Source organism: Scaptodrosophila lebanonensis, unplaced genomic scaffold, assembly GCF_003285725.1.
Source record: "Scaptodrosophila lebanonensis strain 11010-0011.00,11010-0021.00 unplaced genomic scaffold, SlebRS2 tig00000024-arrow-pilon, whole genome shotgun sequence".
NCBI classification, from domain to species: domain Eukaryota; kingdom Metazoa; phylum Arthropoda; class Insecta; order Diptera; family Drosophilidae; genus Scaptodrosophila; species Scaptodrosophila lebanonensis.
This window is the reverse complement of record NW_022060538.1, coordinates 3,628,788-3,646,376: the sequence shown is the minus strand read 5'-3', so window position 1 is coordinate 3,646,376 and position 17,589 is coordinate 3,628,788. Positions and strand designations below refer to the sequence as shown.

At 40.8% G+C, this 17,589-nt stretch overlaps 3 protein-coding genes and 1 non-coding gene across 4 annotated transcripts in view; 2 read left to right on the top strand and 2 right to left on the bottom strand.

The window, feature by feature from the left end:
* The window catches only part of LOC115621135 (cation-independent mannose-6-phosphate receptor), a 46,210-nt gene extending 32,091 nt beyond the window's left edge, over positions 1–14,119 (bottom strand). Inside the window, exons 1-8 of the mRNA XM_030514689.1 lie at positions 13,583–14,119; positions 12,001–12,211; positions 11,767–11,930; positions 11,551–11,702; positions 11,358–11,489; positions 11,138–11,285; positions 10,122–10,237; positions 9,942–10,054 (exon numbers count right to left, since the gene is read on the bottom strand). Coding sequence (XP_030370549.1) covers positions 9,942–10,054; positions 10,122–10,237; positions 11,138–11,285; positions 11,358–11,489; positions 11,551–11,702; positions 11,767–11,930; positions 12,001–12,211; positions 13,583–13,669 — 1,123 coding nt within the window. The 5' untranslated portion in view covers positions 13,670–14,119. The remainder of the gene's footprint in view (positions 1–9,941; positions 10,055–10,121; positions 10,238–11,137; positions 11,286–11,357; positions 11,490–11,550; positions 11,703–11,766; positions 11,931–12,000; positions 12,212–13,582) is intronic.
* Positions 3,533–3,698, top strand: LOC115622067. Its single transcript, XR_003995323.1, has one exon. It is a non-coding gene; the product is annotated as a U1 spliceosomal RNA (small nuclear RNA).
* Positions 14,120–14,275: 156 nt separating the features above from the next.
* LOC115620484 (integrator complex subunit 12) lies at positions 14,276–15,438 on the top strand. Its single transcript, XM_030513716.1, has one exon. It carries the CDS (start codon positions 14,306–14,308, stop codon positions 15,302–15,304), a length of 999 nt encoding a protein of 332 aa, XP_030369576.1. The 5' UTR covers positions 14,276–14,305; the 3' UTR covers positions 15,305–15,438.
* Positions 15,335–17,531, bottom strand: LOC115620483 (nucleosomal histone kinase 1). Its single transcript, XM_030513715.1, has 2 exons — positions 17,252–17,531; positions 15,335–17,193 (listed from the first exon to the last, which is right to left on the bottom strand). The coding sequence occupies exons 1-2, from the start codon at positions 17,486–17,488 to the stop codon at positions 15,472–15,474; spliced, it is 1,959 nt and encodes a 652-aa protein (XP_030369575.1). The 5' UTR covers positions 17,489–17,531; the 3' UTR covers positions 15,335–15,471.
* Positions 17,532–17,589: the final 58 nt, after the last annotated feature.

The window sequence follows — 17,589 nt, the reverse complement described above, 5'->3', positions numbered from 1 at the left end:
TCCATCCACCTGAAGGATCCTTAATTGGAGTCTTAGGGATGACCAGCCTCTTGAATCGCCTCGTAAGCTTCCAGAGCGAGTAATTAAATGATGCATCTGGACCAGCACTTTCCAATATGTCATCAATTCTGCCTTGTCTGATTTTAGCAAGCTCTTTTTGCAGTCGATTGGACAGTCTTTTGTAGATTTGATGAATGCGAGTATCTCCAGTTCTTGCATATTCTTTCCTGACTCTTCTTTTCAGGCTTAAGAGCGCAGCAGCCGTTGGTGGTAGACTAGCTTGACTATGTTGGGTTGGCAAGCGTAAAGTTTTCGGTGCAGCAGAAGACGCAGCCAGTGAAATGTTCTTCATGAGGATTGATATCGCGTCTTCGATATCCTCTGGGCTGTTAATTTCGACGTTCAGGTTAATTCTTCTTTCGAGATCGGCTTTAAAAACATCAATACGGGAGCCAGGTGGTAGAATATATTCCCTCTTGGGATTATATTGCGGTGCATGATGTAGCGTCGCTACTACTGGAAGGTGATCCGATGCGAGCTCATATTTTGTTTCAACGGTGAGTCTGTTTAGGGCAATCCTGTTGACAATAAAGAAGTCTAGTGCAGAGGGGTTAAGCCGTGTGTTGTAAGAGTAGAAAGTTGGCTCTCCAGTAGCAAGAACTTGGCAAGTAGTACTAGCTATGGCCTCTTGCAAACACCTTCCTCGCCTGCAAGATCTGGAATTACCCCACCATTGGTGTTTTGCATTAAAATCACCGCCTACAATAAACTTATCTCCTAAGGTTGCAAGCAATAGATCAAAGTCGGCCCTGCACCAAGCTTCATTGGGAGGAAGATATAGGGAGGAGACTTTGATGCTTCCACCATTCGTCGGTATAGTTACGCTGGCCGCTTGGATGCTTGTTTTTAGAATTGGCTCATTCTGTGAATGAGCGATACTTGATCTAATGATGACTGCAGAACCACTTTTAGCGGTGCCACTGGGATGATTAGCGTAGTACTGGTCGTATCCTGGCAAATATGCGTTCAAGCCAGGACGCATATGCGTTTCGGTTATTAACATGATATCGATCGAGTTTGAACTTAGGAAAAGCCTGAGTTCATCATTGTTTTTGACCAGGCCCCGTGCGTTCCATAATCCGATTTTTAACAGCGGATTTAACATTTGGATATTAGTTTTTGTACCAAGTCACGGAAGGCTCTATTGGAATCCATATTTTCCTGAATGAGCTTATACATTTGATCCATTCTTGCGTTTAGATCAAAAATCGCCTTTTCCAGCATACTAAATTTATTGTTTAGATGCCAATCTTCAGCGGAAATGTGTGCCCGGGGCGAGTTTTGGTTTGTTGGCGCGATGGTACGCTTTCCTTCAATTGGCCTTGCTGCATCAGCGTAAGAGAAGCCACTCTTAACAGCAGAGCTTGAGATGAACTGTACTTTATTGCCTTGGTTGTTTGGGTAACTCCTATTGCTACCGATGACTAGACCATCTCTCGGCAACCTCACAGCTGGCTTAAGTTTTTTGGCTAGATCAATTCTTACCTTGCAGCCTCTGAAGCTCGACATGTGGTCTTCGCCGCAATTAGCGCATATAAATTCCCCATTATCATTCAGGTTACATGATTTTGAGCCAGTATCATGGTCCCCCGAGCATTTACCGCAAACCGGCTTTTTAAGGCAATAGTTCCTCGTGTGCCCGAAATCTTGGCATCTGAAGCATTGTACCAGCTCTTTACTCTGTTTGGCCTTTGATATTGTAACCCTGTGTCTACCAATTTGAGTTATTTTTAGTGCCTCAGCAACGTTGGGTGCGTTCTGGAGGTTAACGTAAAACATATTTTGTCTTGTTTTGACATTATTTATGTCCTCACCATCCTCCTCATTAATTTGAATGTTACGCCAGTCCGGTTTTCTGGGGCAATATATATTCAAAACTGTAAAGCCCTTGTCGGTAAAGGTGCGCTCTATTAATTGCCTGGGTACATTGGGATGAATATCTCTGAGCACCAATCTGCAGGGTTTGTTCTCCTTCAACTGGTGGTGCCAGAATTGACAATTTTGATTGGACAATAATTTGATTATTGCACGAAACGCATTCGAATTCTTCGTATAAATACGCGAGATCCCAGATTTCGATGTGCGTATGTCGTAATCGTCAGGGGAGACAGCAGAATTGAGCGCCACCTCCAGCTTATCCAATTTGTTAACTTGTGGCACACATATAGCAGGAGGCTTAGGAATACTACTTCCCTGCTGGAAACGGCTGGCTTCATTTTGCTGGCTCGATGGATCTTCGGAATCTGGCTCTTCCATTTCCATAATGGAATCAGCTTCTTCCGAAAGGGCTGCAAATCTATTATTTTGAAGCGCTGCCGGAGAGGAGGACGCAGTTCGTTGTCCCTGGGTTGTATTGACAGGAGTTGGCTTATTTTTTTGAGCCGATTTTAGTGACTCGACGGCTCCTTTCCGCTTCCTATTAATACCGGGTACTGACATTTGAAACGAGCAAAATTTGTCCAGAGTTGGATTTGCAACTAAGTTTGTGATTGAAGCCGGTGTACTCACAACGGCGGGTGTGGAGCACAAACTGCCATTTGATGTCGCTACTGTAGTATACATTGATTGAGAGTTCACCACAGAGAACGTTAGGGTACTTGTAGTCGATGTACAAGTGGTTGAGGCAATCCAGTTACTGGTTGAGCTTGACGGCTTTAAGTATGGTTTTCCCATTGACATATGCAAGTCCTTGGTTATTTTTGCTCTCAGCTCCGAAGGTGATTTACCAGAAATTTTTCTCATCTCCACGTACTTCGGCAGCTTATTGACTACTTCCTCAGCTGCTCCGAGAGCGGCCGAGTCTTCATCAGCATTCATTTACGTGAGATAAGATGACTTGCAAAAACAAGCAAAGAAGAAAAATTCTGGGCTGTCTCTGCTTCGATGACGTGTATACGTCAGCAGAGCAGCCCCATACAGCAGATTAATTGTTGATTGGAATCCAAGAAAATAAGGATACTAAACGATTGCCAAAAAGCCAAGGTGAAACTAGGTTTCCGGGTGATTTTTTTTTTTTTTTTTTTTTTTTAACGCACTATACGCGAAATAATTGAAAAAGAGGAATTTACTACAATTTTTCACGGAGCGCACAATAAAAAGTCGACTAGTCACTTTGACAGCTACCAGGGTTGAGAGGTCATGATAGAAAAAAAAAATTTTTATTTTATTTATTTAGAATTTATTGAACTAGTGTTCTGGCAGCTAAAGCTATTTGCAACTTAATATGGAATACAAATATTGTCCATAGTATGCATCTATAGGACACACTTACATACAACTATATATACAATGTATGTAGATACATAGAAAATTTGAAAACACAATTAAGGGTTGGTCCGACCCAGATAGAAAAACATTTCCTTGGAAAATATGTGGCATACTTTTCAGCGAAATTTTCACTTCAAAATCCAAAAATTCCCAACCAGTTAAGGCAAGTTTAAGGTGGTGTTCTAGTCCAGAAGCAGCATTAAGCATACTTACCTGGCGTAGAGGTTAACCGTGATCACGAAGGCGGTTCCTCCGGAGTGAGGCTTGGCCATTGCACATTCGGCTGAGTTGACCTCTGCGATTATTCCTAATGTGAATAACTCGTGCGTGTAATTTTTGGTAGCCGGGAATGGCGTACGCGCCGTCCCGACATTTTAAATACATTTCAAAACTCAAGTTTAACAAGGTTAATTTGATTTTCCGAATGCAGTTGATAAGGCATTGTTTGGTTTTCAAAATCACTTCCTTATGTAATGTAACATTCTACATCTGTATAAATAACGATGGTTAAACGAACTATTATAAGTCAGCCTAAATCCAAAAGCCTGAAATTGTGTAAATTGTTAGAACCTCATGTGAAAAGTGACTGTCAAGCCACCTTTGTTTCTCTGCGTCAAGTGCATATCACTTCCGTGTAGAGGTTAGGTAATAAAACCGATGGGCAGAGATTACTGTGCACCCAACATGAAGTGGTTAGACCAAAATTTAATTTCACTGCAATCCTTGCTGTCTGTAGCCTGCAGGCAAAATACTTTTGCGGTCAGGATGGCGCAAAAACAATAAATTGTATACATTTCAAGCTGGGGTGAAATACAAATCGTTCAACGCACACATAAAATCAAAGGAAGGACTAAATAAAATAAAAAAGATGAGTAACTTGACTTTGCGGCGTTGATAGGACAAAAAGTATATATAGGGCGGCAAGAAAAATTCTGGTAAATTGAATTTCAATAAGAAAACAGCAAAAAATATAAAAATATATATATGTATAACAAAAAAAGGACAGACCACTCAGAAGCTCAGAGGCCAGCATAAAACGAGAAAAACAAATATAAACGATTTAGTAGCAGAAAAATAAAAAGCAGAACAGCACATCCCCAACCCGGCACATCCTGTCATTGGCAAAATAGCTGCCGGCAAGTGTGCGGACCAAGCATCCGAGCAGGCGGCGTCTAAATTGAATCTGCCCGGTCTAAGAAAAACAAAAAAGTGCAACACATAAAAAGGAGTAAAATACAAAATGTGGAAATACAGAAACAAAATTGAAAATTATAAACATTGGAGTGTAGCACTTGCTCGGCTATAGATAAACACAGACACAAGACCGAAGCTACACTGACGGCCAGAGAATATGGTAACAAAGATTTATAATACAACACGCTCTCATGAACTTTAATTAAAAAATTACATTTGCGATTTTGCACTCGAATATGTCTACCTAATCTATATCTACCTATACCTAACGCTCTCATTAATTACTCAAACAAAAACCAAACAGCTCATACTACAATAGCTCTTTATGGTATATCAAAAGAAAATGGATAAGTCTTTAATAAGAAATAGTTCTTATCGTAAAAAAGTATATAGAAGAAGGAAACTATCTTCAAATTAAAAGATTGTTATATTTCTCAACACAAAAAGTTAAATTCAAAATTAGAGTTCTACTCCACTTCACCTTTCAATTCATGAAGATAGACAAAACTGAAGACAGTTCTAAGCAAACGCATGATCAGTATTTCAGCACAGAACAGGACAGGCAAATAATTTAGTTATTCTTTCTACCCCATGTTAAAATTTCATTAAAAGTTTCAATGTGTTTAGGGACAAACCGTTTTTATTCGCAAGGAAAATAAAGGAGCAACTCAACTTAGGCGTTAAATGGCTCAACTCTTTGATAAATGCAGTCATATGTAAATTTCGAATAGTTTATGGTGTTTTCAGCAGTACGGGCTAGCTGTTATTGTTAAGCAAAAATTGCAGAGCTAACCATTAATTATGAACCCCAGTGTAGACACAGCTGACCGAATCGAAGCGACCAGACAGACCAACTAGCAGACAGGAACAAGAAATAGCAAAAGTTGCAAACCTATTAAAAGTGCCGACAGGCTTAATGCCAGTTGCATGTGTATGTGTATGTGTACGTGTGTGTGTGTGTGTGTGTATGCTTGTGTGTGACAGTTTAATAGCACCGAACTGCTCCACTATATCTTTTTTTTGTGCATCGGGCAATTTAACAAAACACATTTGACTGCGCCTCCGGCTTATTGGTTTATCTTACGCCCTGTTGCACAAAATGAAGTATGTGGGTTGAAAACTTCTGCTTCCTTCAACACGAGGTGTTGCTGCAGACAACGCTCGCAGCGAGTTCAGGGAGGTAGGACGGGGTCAAACAAATTGATGGGGAAACGCTTTAAAATGATGAGCTGCCAAATGGGTGTGGAAGCATAAAATGCGTTGCAATTTGCTTGCCCGGCCACAAAAGGCCGTGCCTGAAAATTGATATTGACAAAAAAATAACAATACATATAACACAGACCAAACTGAGACAACAAAGCAGATTGCCAGCGAGGATAGAAGGAGGGAGAGATGCGATGGGAAGTGGGACGGACGTTAGCAAGAAAACTTGCAAACACAAAAAAGTATATTGACATTGATATGATTGATACAGCATGCGTCAATATTTTGCATTGAAGCATAAAAAACAAAATAACGATGACAGATATGCCATGAGCGTGTGTATGCGCAGCAAACAGTGGAGCTTCAATAAAAAGAAGTGTTTGAAAGATATATACAAGTATGTATATGCAATCTCCTTAATACTCCTTAACGACATTAATGAAAGACGACAGGGTTCTACCAGGAACAAAAAAACAAACTGCTAATGCTTAGGGTTTAGGGGGATATGAACACAAGGTTCGGTTATTATAGCTCTTGTACTTTCTGAGATCCGGCAAATAGGAATCGAAAATATATGGGGTTCCTCATATCTCTATACTCTGCGAGTCAAAACCAAATACAGAATATTAAAATGTCAAACTTCACATAAATTATTTTAATTTATAAATAGAATTAAATTTATAAATCATCTACTTAATTAAATGGGAATTAAAATCGAAGAAAACCTAGGGGTTTGTGTAGCGTGAAATTTCAGTGGAAACTCTCTACAGTTTTGAAAGAAACCACCAGTAATATCGAATAATAACAACATTTGCAACTCCTTAAAGTATAAATATTCTTGATCAGCATTTACAGCCAAGTCGTTTTTGCCTTGTCTGTTTGCCAATCTATAAAAAATTACACTTTTTGGGTTTAAAAATGCAAAAGAAGGGGCATTCTTAGCCCATAAATTTACATCCATTTGCACATCTACGATTATGTACCAAGTATTTCGTTTTGGTTCAGGCAAAATTCTTGAGGCAGATTTAACAATTCAGCCCTACTATTCAAAGATAGTTAACATTAAATAGAACAATCGATACAATGGATAGTGCCATCGTGGATAGCTCTATTGTAAATAGGAACCAATTCGATGCATATTTAATATACGAATTACTGTTTCAATTACGGAAACTTAGCTATAAATTTCATTAAACACAAATTCCTCTTTTTTAAAATTTTATTACGCAGCTTAAGAAACAGTTCAAAAAGAAGCGGCTACATGTAGAATGAAATACACCTCAATATAAGTTTTTCTATAAGTTTTTGAGTTACAAACAAAACTAGCAGTCGGATTCGCTCAAATTTCGACCCTTCTCTCCCATATTATTTTATACATGCACGGTTCTTACATTTTGCAAGAACATATACAAACTGACATTGTTTAATGTTTTGCACTCATTTTGTTGTACTGGTCAAGAATATAATATGTAGTGTAGATAGTTTTCCAAGCCTCCTGCTGGGTGTTACATACATTCGGAATATAACAATTTCATAAAAAACTAATTTGGTATAGAGATGTTTTCCTGTATAAACGCCTCCCCAAAATGTAGGCAACAATTGCACACTCACATGTACGCATTTGTATGCGAATAACTCAAACAGAGATCCCAATGCCATAAATAAATACAAATGCAGAATGAAAACACACACGCGCGCAGATAAAATGACACAACGACGTGTGTGGCATAAGCAATTAACAACATTTTATCGTGGCACTCACAACGCGTGGGCGGGTAGGAATAACTCAACGGCAGGGCGTGGCACTGCCTAGCCAAAAGGGGGTAAGGTCTGAGGGATCCTGCTGTACAGTGAAATGCTGAAAAATATTGAATAAAATAAAACAAAAAAAAACCAACTGCAGGGCCAAAACAATAACTAGAACGACGAGCGCGTGATTTCAATGACCACGTCCAACCAAAAACTATGTATTGTACAAAGGCTCTACAGGCATCAGCAACAGTACAGTGTAGCAACAACAAAAACAACGACCGCAATATGGCGGCTGCCAGTGTCAGCTGGGCGCCAGATAACAAAGTTGCATTAGAAAGGAATGCGAATGTGAACGCGAGTATATAAGGCTCGTGTGTGTGTGTGCACTGAGAAAAATAATCATCACCATCCACTATATATCTCCTTGTTGCAAAATGTATTTTACAAAAGCCATATTTTAGTGGGAAAAGAGAGCTTTTCTAACGAAATGTTTCATTTTAATTATGAACACTTTTAAGCCTAATTGATTAGAATTTTATTTGAAACAATGGAGTAAAATCACCACAGAATCAGCTATAAAACTGATACATAACATGCAAAGTGGACTGAAAACTATAATATCCCAATTGAGCTGTCGCATAAAAGTATAACAATTAATCACACACGTAAAATAATGCTTATTTAAGTTTAAATTAATGCAGCAAGAAAGCGGCTACCCTTGCACTACGTTCGCTTATTTTTTTGAAACTTATCCATTTAGAAGAGAAATTTACATTGCCATGGAATTAGTTGAAATGTTTTTTTAGTGTTCGATTTTTCGAGTGTGTGGCCGGGTAGGTACGTGTTTACAGAAACGCGTTGTGTAGTGCGAGTTCGTTGTGCATGCTATTTGCCTAACAAATGAAATTTTCGTGTAGGCGCTATTTGCGAGTGCAGCAGGAAGCATCACGGAGTAATAGCCGCAGCAGAAGCTGCCGCCGCCGCTATAACTATAGCTATAGTCGGTAGAGCCGCGCAATAGCCGCCATGTCAGTGCCAAAAGTGCGCTTATTTATTTGCTGAGGCACAGCGGCGGTCGCCTTTTTTATTGTTGTTGTTGTTGTTGTTATCGCTAGCGAGTAACGAGCCAAAGCACGCCAACAGATATCCGCCTGCAGTCAACTATGAATGCCTGCCGAGCTGTTATCTGGTGTGTGGGAGTTCCAGCACATATGTACATACAAACATATATGTATGTGAGCGTGTTTGTGCTTGCGAGTACCCTTACCAAAACTTAAATTGATATTCAAAGGACAGTTAAAAATATACCGCAAATTGCATGTACGGTGGCTGGCTCTAGGGATGTCGATGTACATCGCTGCATCCAAATAAACATAAAATCGATGAAGCGCCGATTAATCAGATGTAACCATATATGTATGCTTGCAAATGCACTTTTCAGCTTGCAAATGCACTTTTCAGCTAACATAACATATAGTCATATACTATATACATATAGTATTTTACAGTATGTATGTATGATACACTATTTCAGCCAGAGAGATTTTGTTGGTTTTAACTACTTGCTGGCGCTAGCTTTAAAACTGTTTTTAAAACTAGTTTACCAGGCGTTCTTAAATATTTTATGTTATAACCATACATCGATGCATCGTACGTACATATATCGTGAACATAAAAAGTTTGAAAATAATGATTATCGTACATTTAAAACAACATCAACAACAATGGTAGAGTTGAACGGAATTTAAAAATACCACAAACTGGCAGAGCAAGTGTTAAGGGGAATACGATTCTTATGTGTTTCAGTTTCTAGCAATTTTGAAATTGCTATAAATTATTTATGCACGTACGGATACTTGCTTGCCTTGAAATCATCTAACAATCAAAAATAGTAGTAATCATCCCTGTATTTTTTAAACCGACCCACACACGCATAGACACAGAACATATCCGCACTTATAGTGAGTGTTATTCGCAATAAATGGCACACACATGAGTGCATTAATGTAAAACGGACAAAACAACATTAGGCTCGTTACTCGAGCTCAAGCATCCGCTTGAATGTCCCAAGCTTTAATTCTAGTGGCTGTTGCTATGCTGATTATTGGCTTACGCGTAGTTCGAGCGTAAAGACTATAAAAATCATGTATGCCACCATGCATGCGGTCCGCATGCGATTCGGAGGGTTGTCCCCAGCATACATATGAGTACATTTTATTGAGACTGTGTGTGAGTTGAAGGAGACGATTTATAACAGTGCTTTATCATTCTTAAAGTGCCGCAACAAACAATCCTGTTTTGGGCTTTAAGCAAAATATGAGCCATGAGGCAAAATTTTAATTAAATTTTTTCTACCGTGCAACTTGCAACATGCATCGCAGCGTCGTGGCAACTAGCACACGGCGACAGCTGCTGCAACACTTAAAATCTTCATTAATATTTCAACCAACAAATGACCGACTTACCGTTATTCGCCAGGCAAGGCTTACCGGCGCTGGCGCACACAGCAAACGTGTAATTCTTGTCATCCTTGCTCAGTATGTGAGGCGCCACACTGCTTAACGGACTCAAATCCAGACTATGTGGAGGAGACAAAATATGAGTGACGCATAGACTAACAGAAATTGTAGTATATATAAACTTACAGCTCATTTCCACGTATGATGCCAGTGCAGGGTTTCAGATCATTACAGGCCAACGGTGTTACAAAATTAAACTGATAGTGGCAGTCCGCCATGCCCGCAAACTCTGGATGTGCATTCTGAAAGAAAAATAAACAAACAAATACCTTGCGTTATTCATTTATAAATTATGATTCAAGCCTTAAATAATATACCCATTTTGTTTATTTGCTTTCCCTTACAAGTTTCATAAACATTTCACATTTCATTTGAAAATGCTCAATCACAAGTAAACATTCTAACGCATTCTTATATTTTAAATTGTAAAATTCTTAGTTTACCAGATCATGTTAGCAATAAAGTAAAAATAAAAATGTTTTATTTAAAATGAACAATTGCTGCTGTCACTTCTAAGTCCACTAAGCACCAATTCGTCAAATTATTTATATACAATTATTTTTTCAATTTAACACAGACCTCCACCGAATGTCTCTTATAATTCAAGAAGCTGATTAAATCTTATTTGTTGGAAATTTACGAGCTGAACCCGCTCGACTCTAGCATCCTTTTTTTGTTTATAAATGTTGTACGTATCTTAGGGGGATATATATAACAAAGCGGATCTAATCTACCTTAATACATGTAAATCAGCGAAAAATTACTAACTTTTAGAGTCCCGCATCGCGCGGGATCTACTGAACACCACCGACGAGCCAGAGTTGTCCACTCTCACCCATGTCAAACTCCTGTTCAGTCCGTTGTGTGGCATAACCGCTACATTAATAATTTATTAAGTATAATAAGCGTCAAAACTAATCGTCGTATGTTCAGTAGCACTCACAAAAATATTTGGGGCCTGCCTATTATTCAATGATGAGGAAAAATTTTATACGGAATACTCCTATACTGGATTAATCCAGCTACGCTACATTTGCAAAAATCTGTAAATTGTGCCGCATAATAATAAATAAAATCACGACTTTCGAGTTAATCAGAAAAATCGTTAAATTGTAGAGTAAATGCCCGCATGTTCAACGCACCTTCACATCCTTATCGCAGTAGAAGAAAACAACACTCGAATAGTTGGCACTTGGGTTGCTGGCACAGCGCGTGGTGGACTCGTGACGAAGCAGCAGTTGACCGTTCTCAATTGTGGGCTTCGGCTGCACAGTGCCGTAATTGGTAAAGCTAGAATGGGGGTATATGGGTATTAAACTATTAATAACTAGGTTCACATTTGGTTTGAAACACATGACTCACCGCTCTTTAATGTTCTCAATTTTGGGTGAGTAACGACAAATGCTGCTGCCTACGGGGCACATGGAATTCTCGCCATACAATACGGGTTTGCACACATTGATTACAAAGAAGGTTCCCTGGCGATCGCTTGTTCTGTAGATGAGACGTTAAATAAAAGCTTTTCTTGATTTCATTGATATTTTTGGATCCTCACCTGTAGTTCATGTCGCTTAGTGGCAGCAGATCGAAGGTGTGACCCGTTTGTTGGTCGTGCACACTGCAACTATTGGACTGAACGGCGTCAGGTATACGCAAACAGGCCAGAGGGGTCTCATAGTTAATGTAAAAGGAGCAAGCCTCCTGACTCTGCAAGTAAATTCAATCGTTAGATAGATTTTCGCATTTAAAATTAGGCCGTAAATGTACACACGTAGGGCGTAATGTACAGCTGTGTGGCATCCAGGGTGTAGTCACAACTTAGAGTTACATGCAGCTGGTAATTGGGTTGGTCGTTCGTTCCGTTCTCACATTTAACGCCACTTAAATACTTCAAGAACATCTTCCCATTACGATAATGTAGCTCATGCTGGCGTCCTGGGAAATATAGGATGATACAAAATTAGAGAAAGAATGTGCTTATATGTATATCCAATTTTTTACTTACCTAGGACATATTCCTTGCCCTGCCTCCTTAGGCAGGCGGCTGCATTGCTTTCATTGTTGCAGTTACGTGTTAAATTGCCACAGACATTAAACTCAAAAATATCGTTGCTTACGCTGCTAATCACATGTCCCAACTCCGAGTGCAAGCCACTAAAATTAAAAATCTCGCCATAGATGGGTTCCTTCAGCGAACATTCGCTCGTCGAGAACTCCTGAAAAATTAGCAAAAAATTCAAATCTTACAGCTCCATTTAACAGTCACTTAACAGCAGTACGAACAGCGATGCCTTTGTCACTGTTATCTATTTGTTATTGCAAGCAATTTATGGCCAACAATTAAGTACTCATTTACAATACGAGTGTATGCGTGAATATTTGTGAATATATATGAATGTGTGTATATTCATAGCAATGTGTGAGGGTATATCCATACCAAATGGCGCATTACACACAATATTGGTAGGGGCAACAAGTGCAGGGGCTTGTTGGCCCCACTGTTAAAGCCCAGCTGTAAACAAGCAACACGATTCGCCGTTACCCTCCAGTATTGGGTAGTTAGCCAAAGATAGATAATTCACTAGTTTCTTGGAACTATTTTTCTATATATGTATTTGACATACATATGTACATATCTAGCTTAAAGTAGGCAATTATGTCGCTTGTGTTTACTTCGGCTGAAAGTAAATTCCTTTCTTTTTGCCATCAGTCAGTCGATAAGTTTTGTAAAATAAGATGAATATACATATGTATATTTCTTAAATGTAACTAATTACTTTGGTACCTAAATTCGCATATCCAGCTGCCAGAATGCAAACAGGTACAATAAACCACATGCACATTTTGTTTATTTTTATACCCTGTACCCGTAGGGTAAAAAGGGTATATTAGGTTTGTGCAAAGTATGTAACATACAGAAGGAAGCATCTCCGACCCCATAAAGTATATATATTCTTGATCAGCATGACGAGAGAAATCGATCTAGACATGTCCGTCCGTCTGTCCGTCTGGATGAACGCGAGGATCTCAGAAACTATAAAAGCTAGAATAACCAAAGTTGGCATCCAGATTCTCCTAGGTCCGAGTAAGGACGAGTTTATTATTTTTTTTTTAATTTTCCCCCCCTTCCCCCGCTACAGAATTTCGTCAATAGCGTCCACATTTCAAATACTACCTAAACCAAACTTTGCACACATAATTTTTAAATAATTATCTACTATTGTTTAAAATTTTATTGAATTCTGTCAATTCTAAGAAAAGTTATTAGCGAAACAAATTCTCGCCAGTACAACCCCCCCCAAACTGCAGCAACAAGTTCGCTCTTCTTCTTCCTCTTTTTGCTGCTGCTTTGGGCGCATATAACTCAGTGACGGAAGTTTACCTGGGTACAGGGTATTACACTGTCGGGCTTGCTCGACTGTAGCTTGTTTTATGCTTTACATTTTTAATTAGCTTTTGTGTAACTAACGAATTTACTAGCGAAAAAAAGGCTACCGTACGAACTGAAAGGTAACCTCCACATACATACATAACAAAAACAAACAACTCACCCCAATCCCCTACACAACGGTTTAACGGGTACTTACCAGTTGATCGGAATCTGAAGTCACAAATGCAAGCGGAATGACAAGTAGAACAACAAGCGCTGTTATTTTGGCGCTTATATTACGCATTTTGCAGTTGATATACACACGAATTGGCGTTTGATAGATGATACTAATAATGCATACGATAGTTATTTGTTATACTATTTATAACATCAAACTCAACACTATTTCCAATAAACAGCACTAGACAAAGGAATTGTTGTTTATTTTAATGCGGTTCACCGCGCACTGAACGCTGGCTGATTTTGGCTTATCAATGAGCTCGTTAACTCTGTTTATTTAGACAGCAAAGTCTTATTTTATTCTTATTGCCGCTTCGATTTTTCAAACCGTTCGGCCTTATCTAACACCGCGTCTAAGCACAAAGCACGATAACTCACAATCTTAACGACACACACAACCACTAATGACTCATTTAAGGAAACAATGAAGGAGTTTAATTACAATGCACTTTAAGATTTACTTCGCTCAATGAAATTGGTCAAAATACTGCCGCGGTCGTCACTAACGTCTTGCTATTGTGTGGGTGCAAAACATAGCAAAAGCAACAGAACGAAAACATGCGGCATTGCTAAATAGTGGCAGCACTGTTAGGGAAGCCCTGGTTGCCGCAACAGCTGTTTTGCGTCTCACTTAATTGTTGATGCCGGTGGTAGGCGTTTTTTATATTTATATTGAAAATCAACCGAAATCGAGGTAGAAATGTCAGCCAACATTGCTGCTGCAGCTGCAGCCGCACAGGAAGTGGACCCCGTGCTTAAAAAGGCCGTAAAGCTGCTGCATTCCAGCAATCCGACGTCTGCAGCGGAACTGCGACTCCTCCTGGACGAGGCGCTAAAGCTGCGCTTTGGACCAGAGAAGCTTATATCGAACAACTTGACCCAACGAATGATGGAGGATGAGACCAACTTTCCGGGACGTGCGACCACACCACAGCCTCAGCAACCGATATTGGGTAGCGACGAGATTATCAATCTGACCAACTCACCGGACAAACCGCCCTCAGACTCGCCCGACACTATAATGGACTCAGATGATGGCATGAGTGGTGCCGGAGTAGCCATCACTGGAGTAGTCAACACCGGCGATACGGGCGACTTTGGCGATTTGAATTGTTGTGTCTGCGGTGAAATAGTGTTCACTGCCAACAACCGACTCATAGAGTGTTCCAAGTGCGGAGCACTTTATCACCAGGATTGCCACAAGCCGCCCATTACCAATGAAGAGGCTGCCGACGATCAAGAGCACAACTGGCAGTGCGACACGTGCTGCGACAAGCCTACAACGAGCAAGGCGGCACTGACATGTTCAGCCCCCACGGTCATCATTCCCGACGAGCCGATGCCCCTTGTCAGCAAATCTAAATCATCGGTGGCTTCATCACGTTCATCTAACTCTTCCAATTCCTCATCCCCCTTCTATAAGCCAGAGGCGGGCAGCTCAACGAATGCAAGCAGTAGTAGCAGCAGTAAGCATGGACATAAGACCTCGTCCTCCTCATCCTCATCAAAGTCGCACAAGGAGGAACGTGTCGGAAAATCAGTGGCGCCAGCTTTGAGTGTTATTAGTGTGCCTGAAAAACATACCAGCTCATCCTCTCGACGCACTTCTTCCACCAGCAACAAAACGAGCTCCGCCAAAACAAGCTCCTCCACATCCAAGCACCACGAGAGCAGCAGCAAACGCAGATCGAAGCAGTAACACGCGTTAAAATTTTATAAATAAACGAAATTAATTGTATGAAAAACTTTATTTTATTAACTTAAAGAAAGTAAATAAGTAGAAATGTAAAAATAAACGATTTGGTCCTTGGCAATGGAATCCAACCAACCGTATATGTGTATATAATGGAAAGGCAAGGAATGTGCCTAATGTTTGTACTTGCGTACTGTGACGGCAGGCGTTCGAGGACTGCGTCCTGATGATGACGATGCAGAAGTGCCAGTCTCCCCATCTACCTTTCGTAAATTTACCCGGGTGACGGGCGTATCGCCTTCATTGGAAGCAGCTGCATGTTTAGGCGTTCTAGCGTCACCAGAGCCTCCTCCAATGCTTCCACTACTCCCCTGGCTTTTGGCAGTTGTTGTGGGGGGTACTTTCTTCTTACGCTTCACATTAACAATCACATTTGCGTCCATGCTGACGTCTAACTCAAAATTAAATTCGTAGGTTTTGTTTGAGCGAGGATTTGGCGTCAGATCATCGTTGACCACAGTTTTACCAGGCCTGCCGCGAACCGAAACTGATGGGCTAAAATTAATTTTGGCATTTAGCCCATTGGCTGTGCCTGGAGTCTGCCGCTTGTCTGACAGTGCGCTTGAAGTCGGTTTGGGGGTGGAGGGTCCATTGGTTCTAGAACGCTTCTGTGTGGGACTGCGCTGACTAGGCGATGCCACCGATGCCCGTTTTCTGGGCGAAGGTGACGAAACACCTGGAGAAACTGCGGGCAGGCGTTTTCTCGGCGATGGCGATGCAATATGTACCGCTTGTCGCTTTCTGGGCGAAGTCGGTGAAGGCTTCATGCGTTCTACTTTGATCGCTGGTCTGCGCGTAGGAGAAATCTTTTTTTGTTTCGCGCGTATAGCAGGGGATGGTTTTGCGGGCTTTTTACGTGGTTCAGGTTCAAACATGTTATCGCCGTCATCATCCTCATCGCTGGCTTCAATCACTTCTTCGACCGAGGAATCAGCCGTCAAGGCTGCAGCTTTGGAGCGCCCACCCTTAGAAGCTGCTGCTCCTTTGCTCTTTTCTGGCGAACTGTTGTTATTGCTGCTCGTCGGCTTTAGCTTGAACTCTAGATCACCAGCATTCGATATCTTCATTTGCTTTAGAGCATTCAAAAAGATATTGCGACACTTTCCATAATCTGGCGCCTCATTGTGCGCCAATTTTGAAACATACTTCAAATAATCAGCAATAGCTGCAGGTACGCCTTTCGGGAAGAGAGATTTCAGTACAGAGCTTACATCGAGCATAAAAGATTCCTTAGCTTTTTGCACCTTGGTCGGCACCGCAAGTAATTTCTCCTTAACCCACGGCAGCTCCACGCCCAACCATTCGATGAGATTGTAACCTAAAATTTCTAGATCCGCACGCCGAGTAGCAACACCCATATGAGCGTCGCGTGATGTGTACTCGATTGTGCCATTGTGCATTTTCTTTGGATCTGGTTTGAATTCGCCCGTAACATAATGCGACGCCAGCCCGAAGTCTACCAAATAGGCCTGCGCACCACCTCCTTTTCCTGTACCCAATAGAATATTAGCCGCCTTGAGGTCTGCATGTACATATCCAGTGCTATGCATAAACTCATACACGTCTAGCATCTGTATAGCCAGTCGATAGACAGTACCCTCGGGTAGGCGTTTTCCGTTCTCTACATAGAATTTTGATATATCGCTGCCGTAGCGCGGCATAACAATGAAGCGGTGCTTTATACCATTAATATCCGCCGAACCGTTAGCTAGTATATATGGCATGCCCAGTGATTTTAGGCCATGCTTCTGCTTGAACTCTTTTATGTCATCCAGCTTCGCATTGCGCAAGTAAAAATGCATTTCGACAAAAAGCGGCCCATTACCATGTGGCTCCTGAAAAATCAAAGCCGTAAGTTCAAATCTCCATCTGTAAAGCCAACCTTTAACTCACACATTTAACAACTGCGTCGTAGTTCTTCTCACCCACTCGACACGCAGCATATATTTCGCCGAAGCCACCAATGCCTATCGAAGCGCCAATACGCCACTGTCCTTTGATCAGATCGGTTAGAACTGTGCCTTCCTTAAGCTTTTCTGGCATGGCATAAAGCTTGCTTTTCTTGCCGGCGGCCTTTTTAGCCGGCACTGCGGCAGCGCCTGGCGCCTTTGTCTTGACAGCACGCGGCATTTTTTATTTATTTCAATTTCATATATATTTGTTCAATTCTTGGCTGTTTAAATTCCGACGAGAATGAAAAGCAAATGCCGCCTAGGAGATAAGTCGCGCGC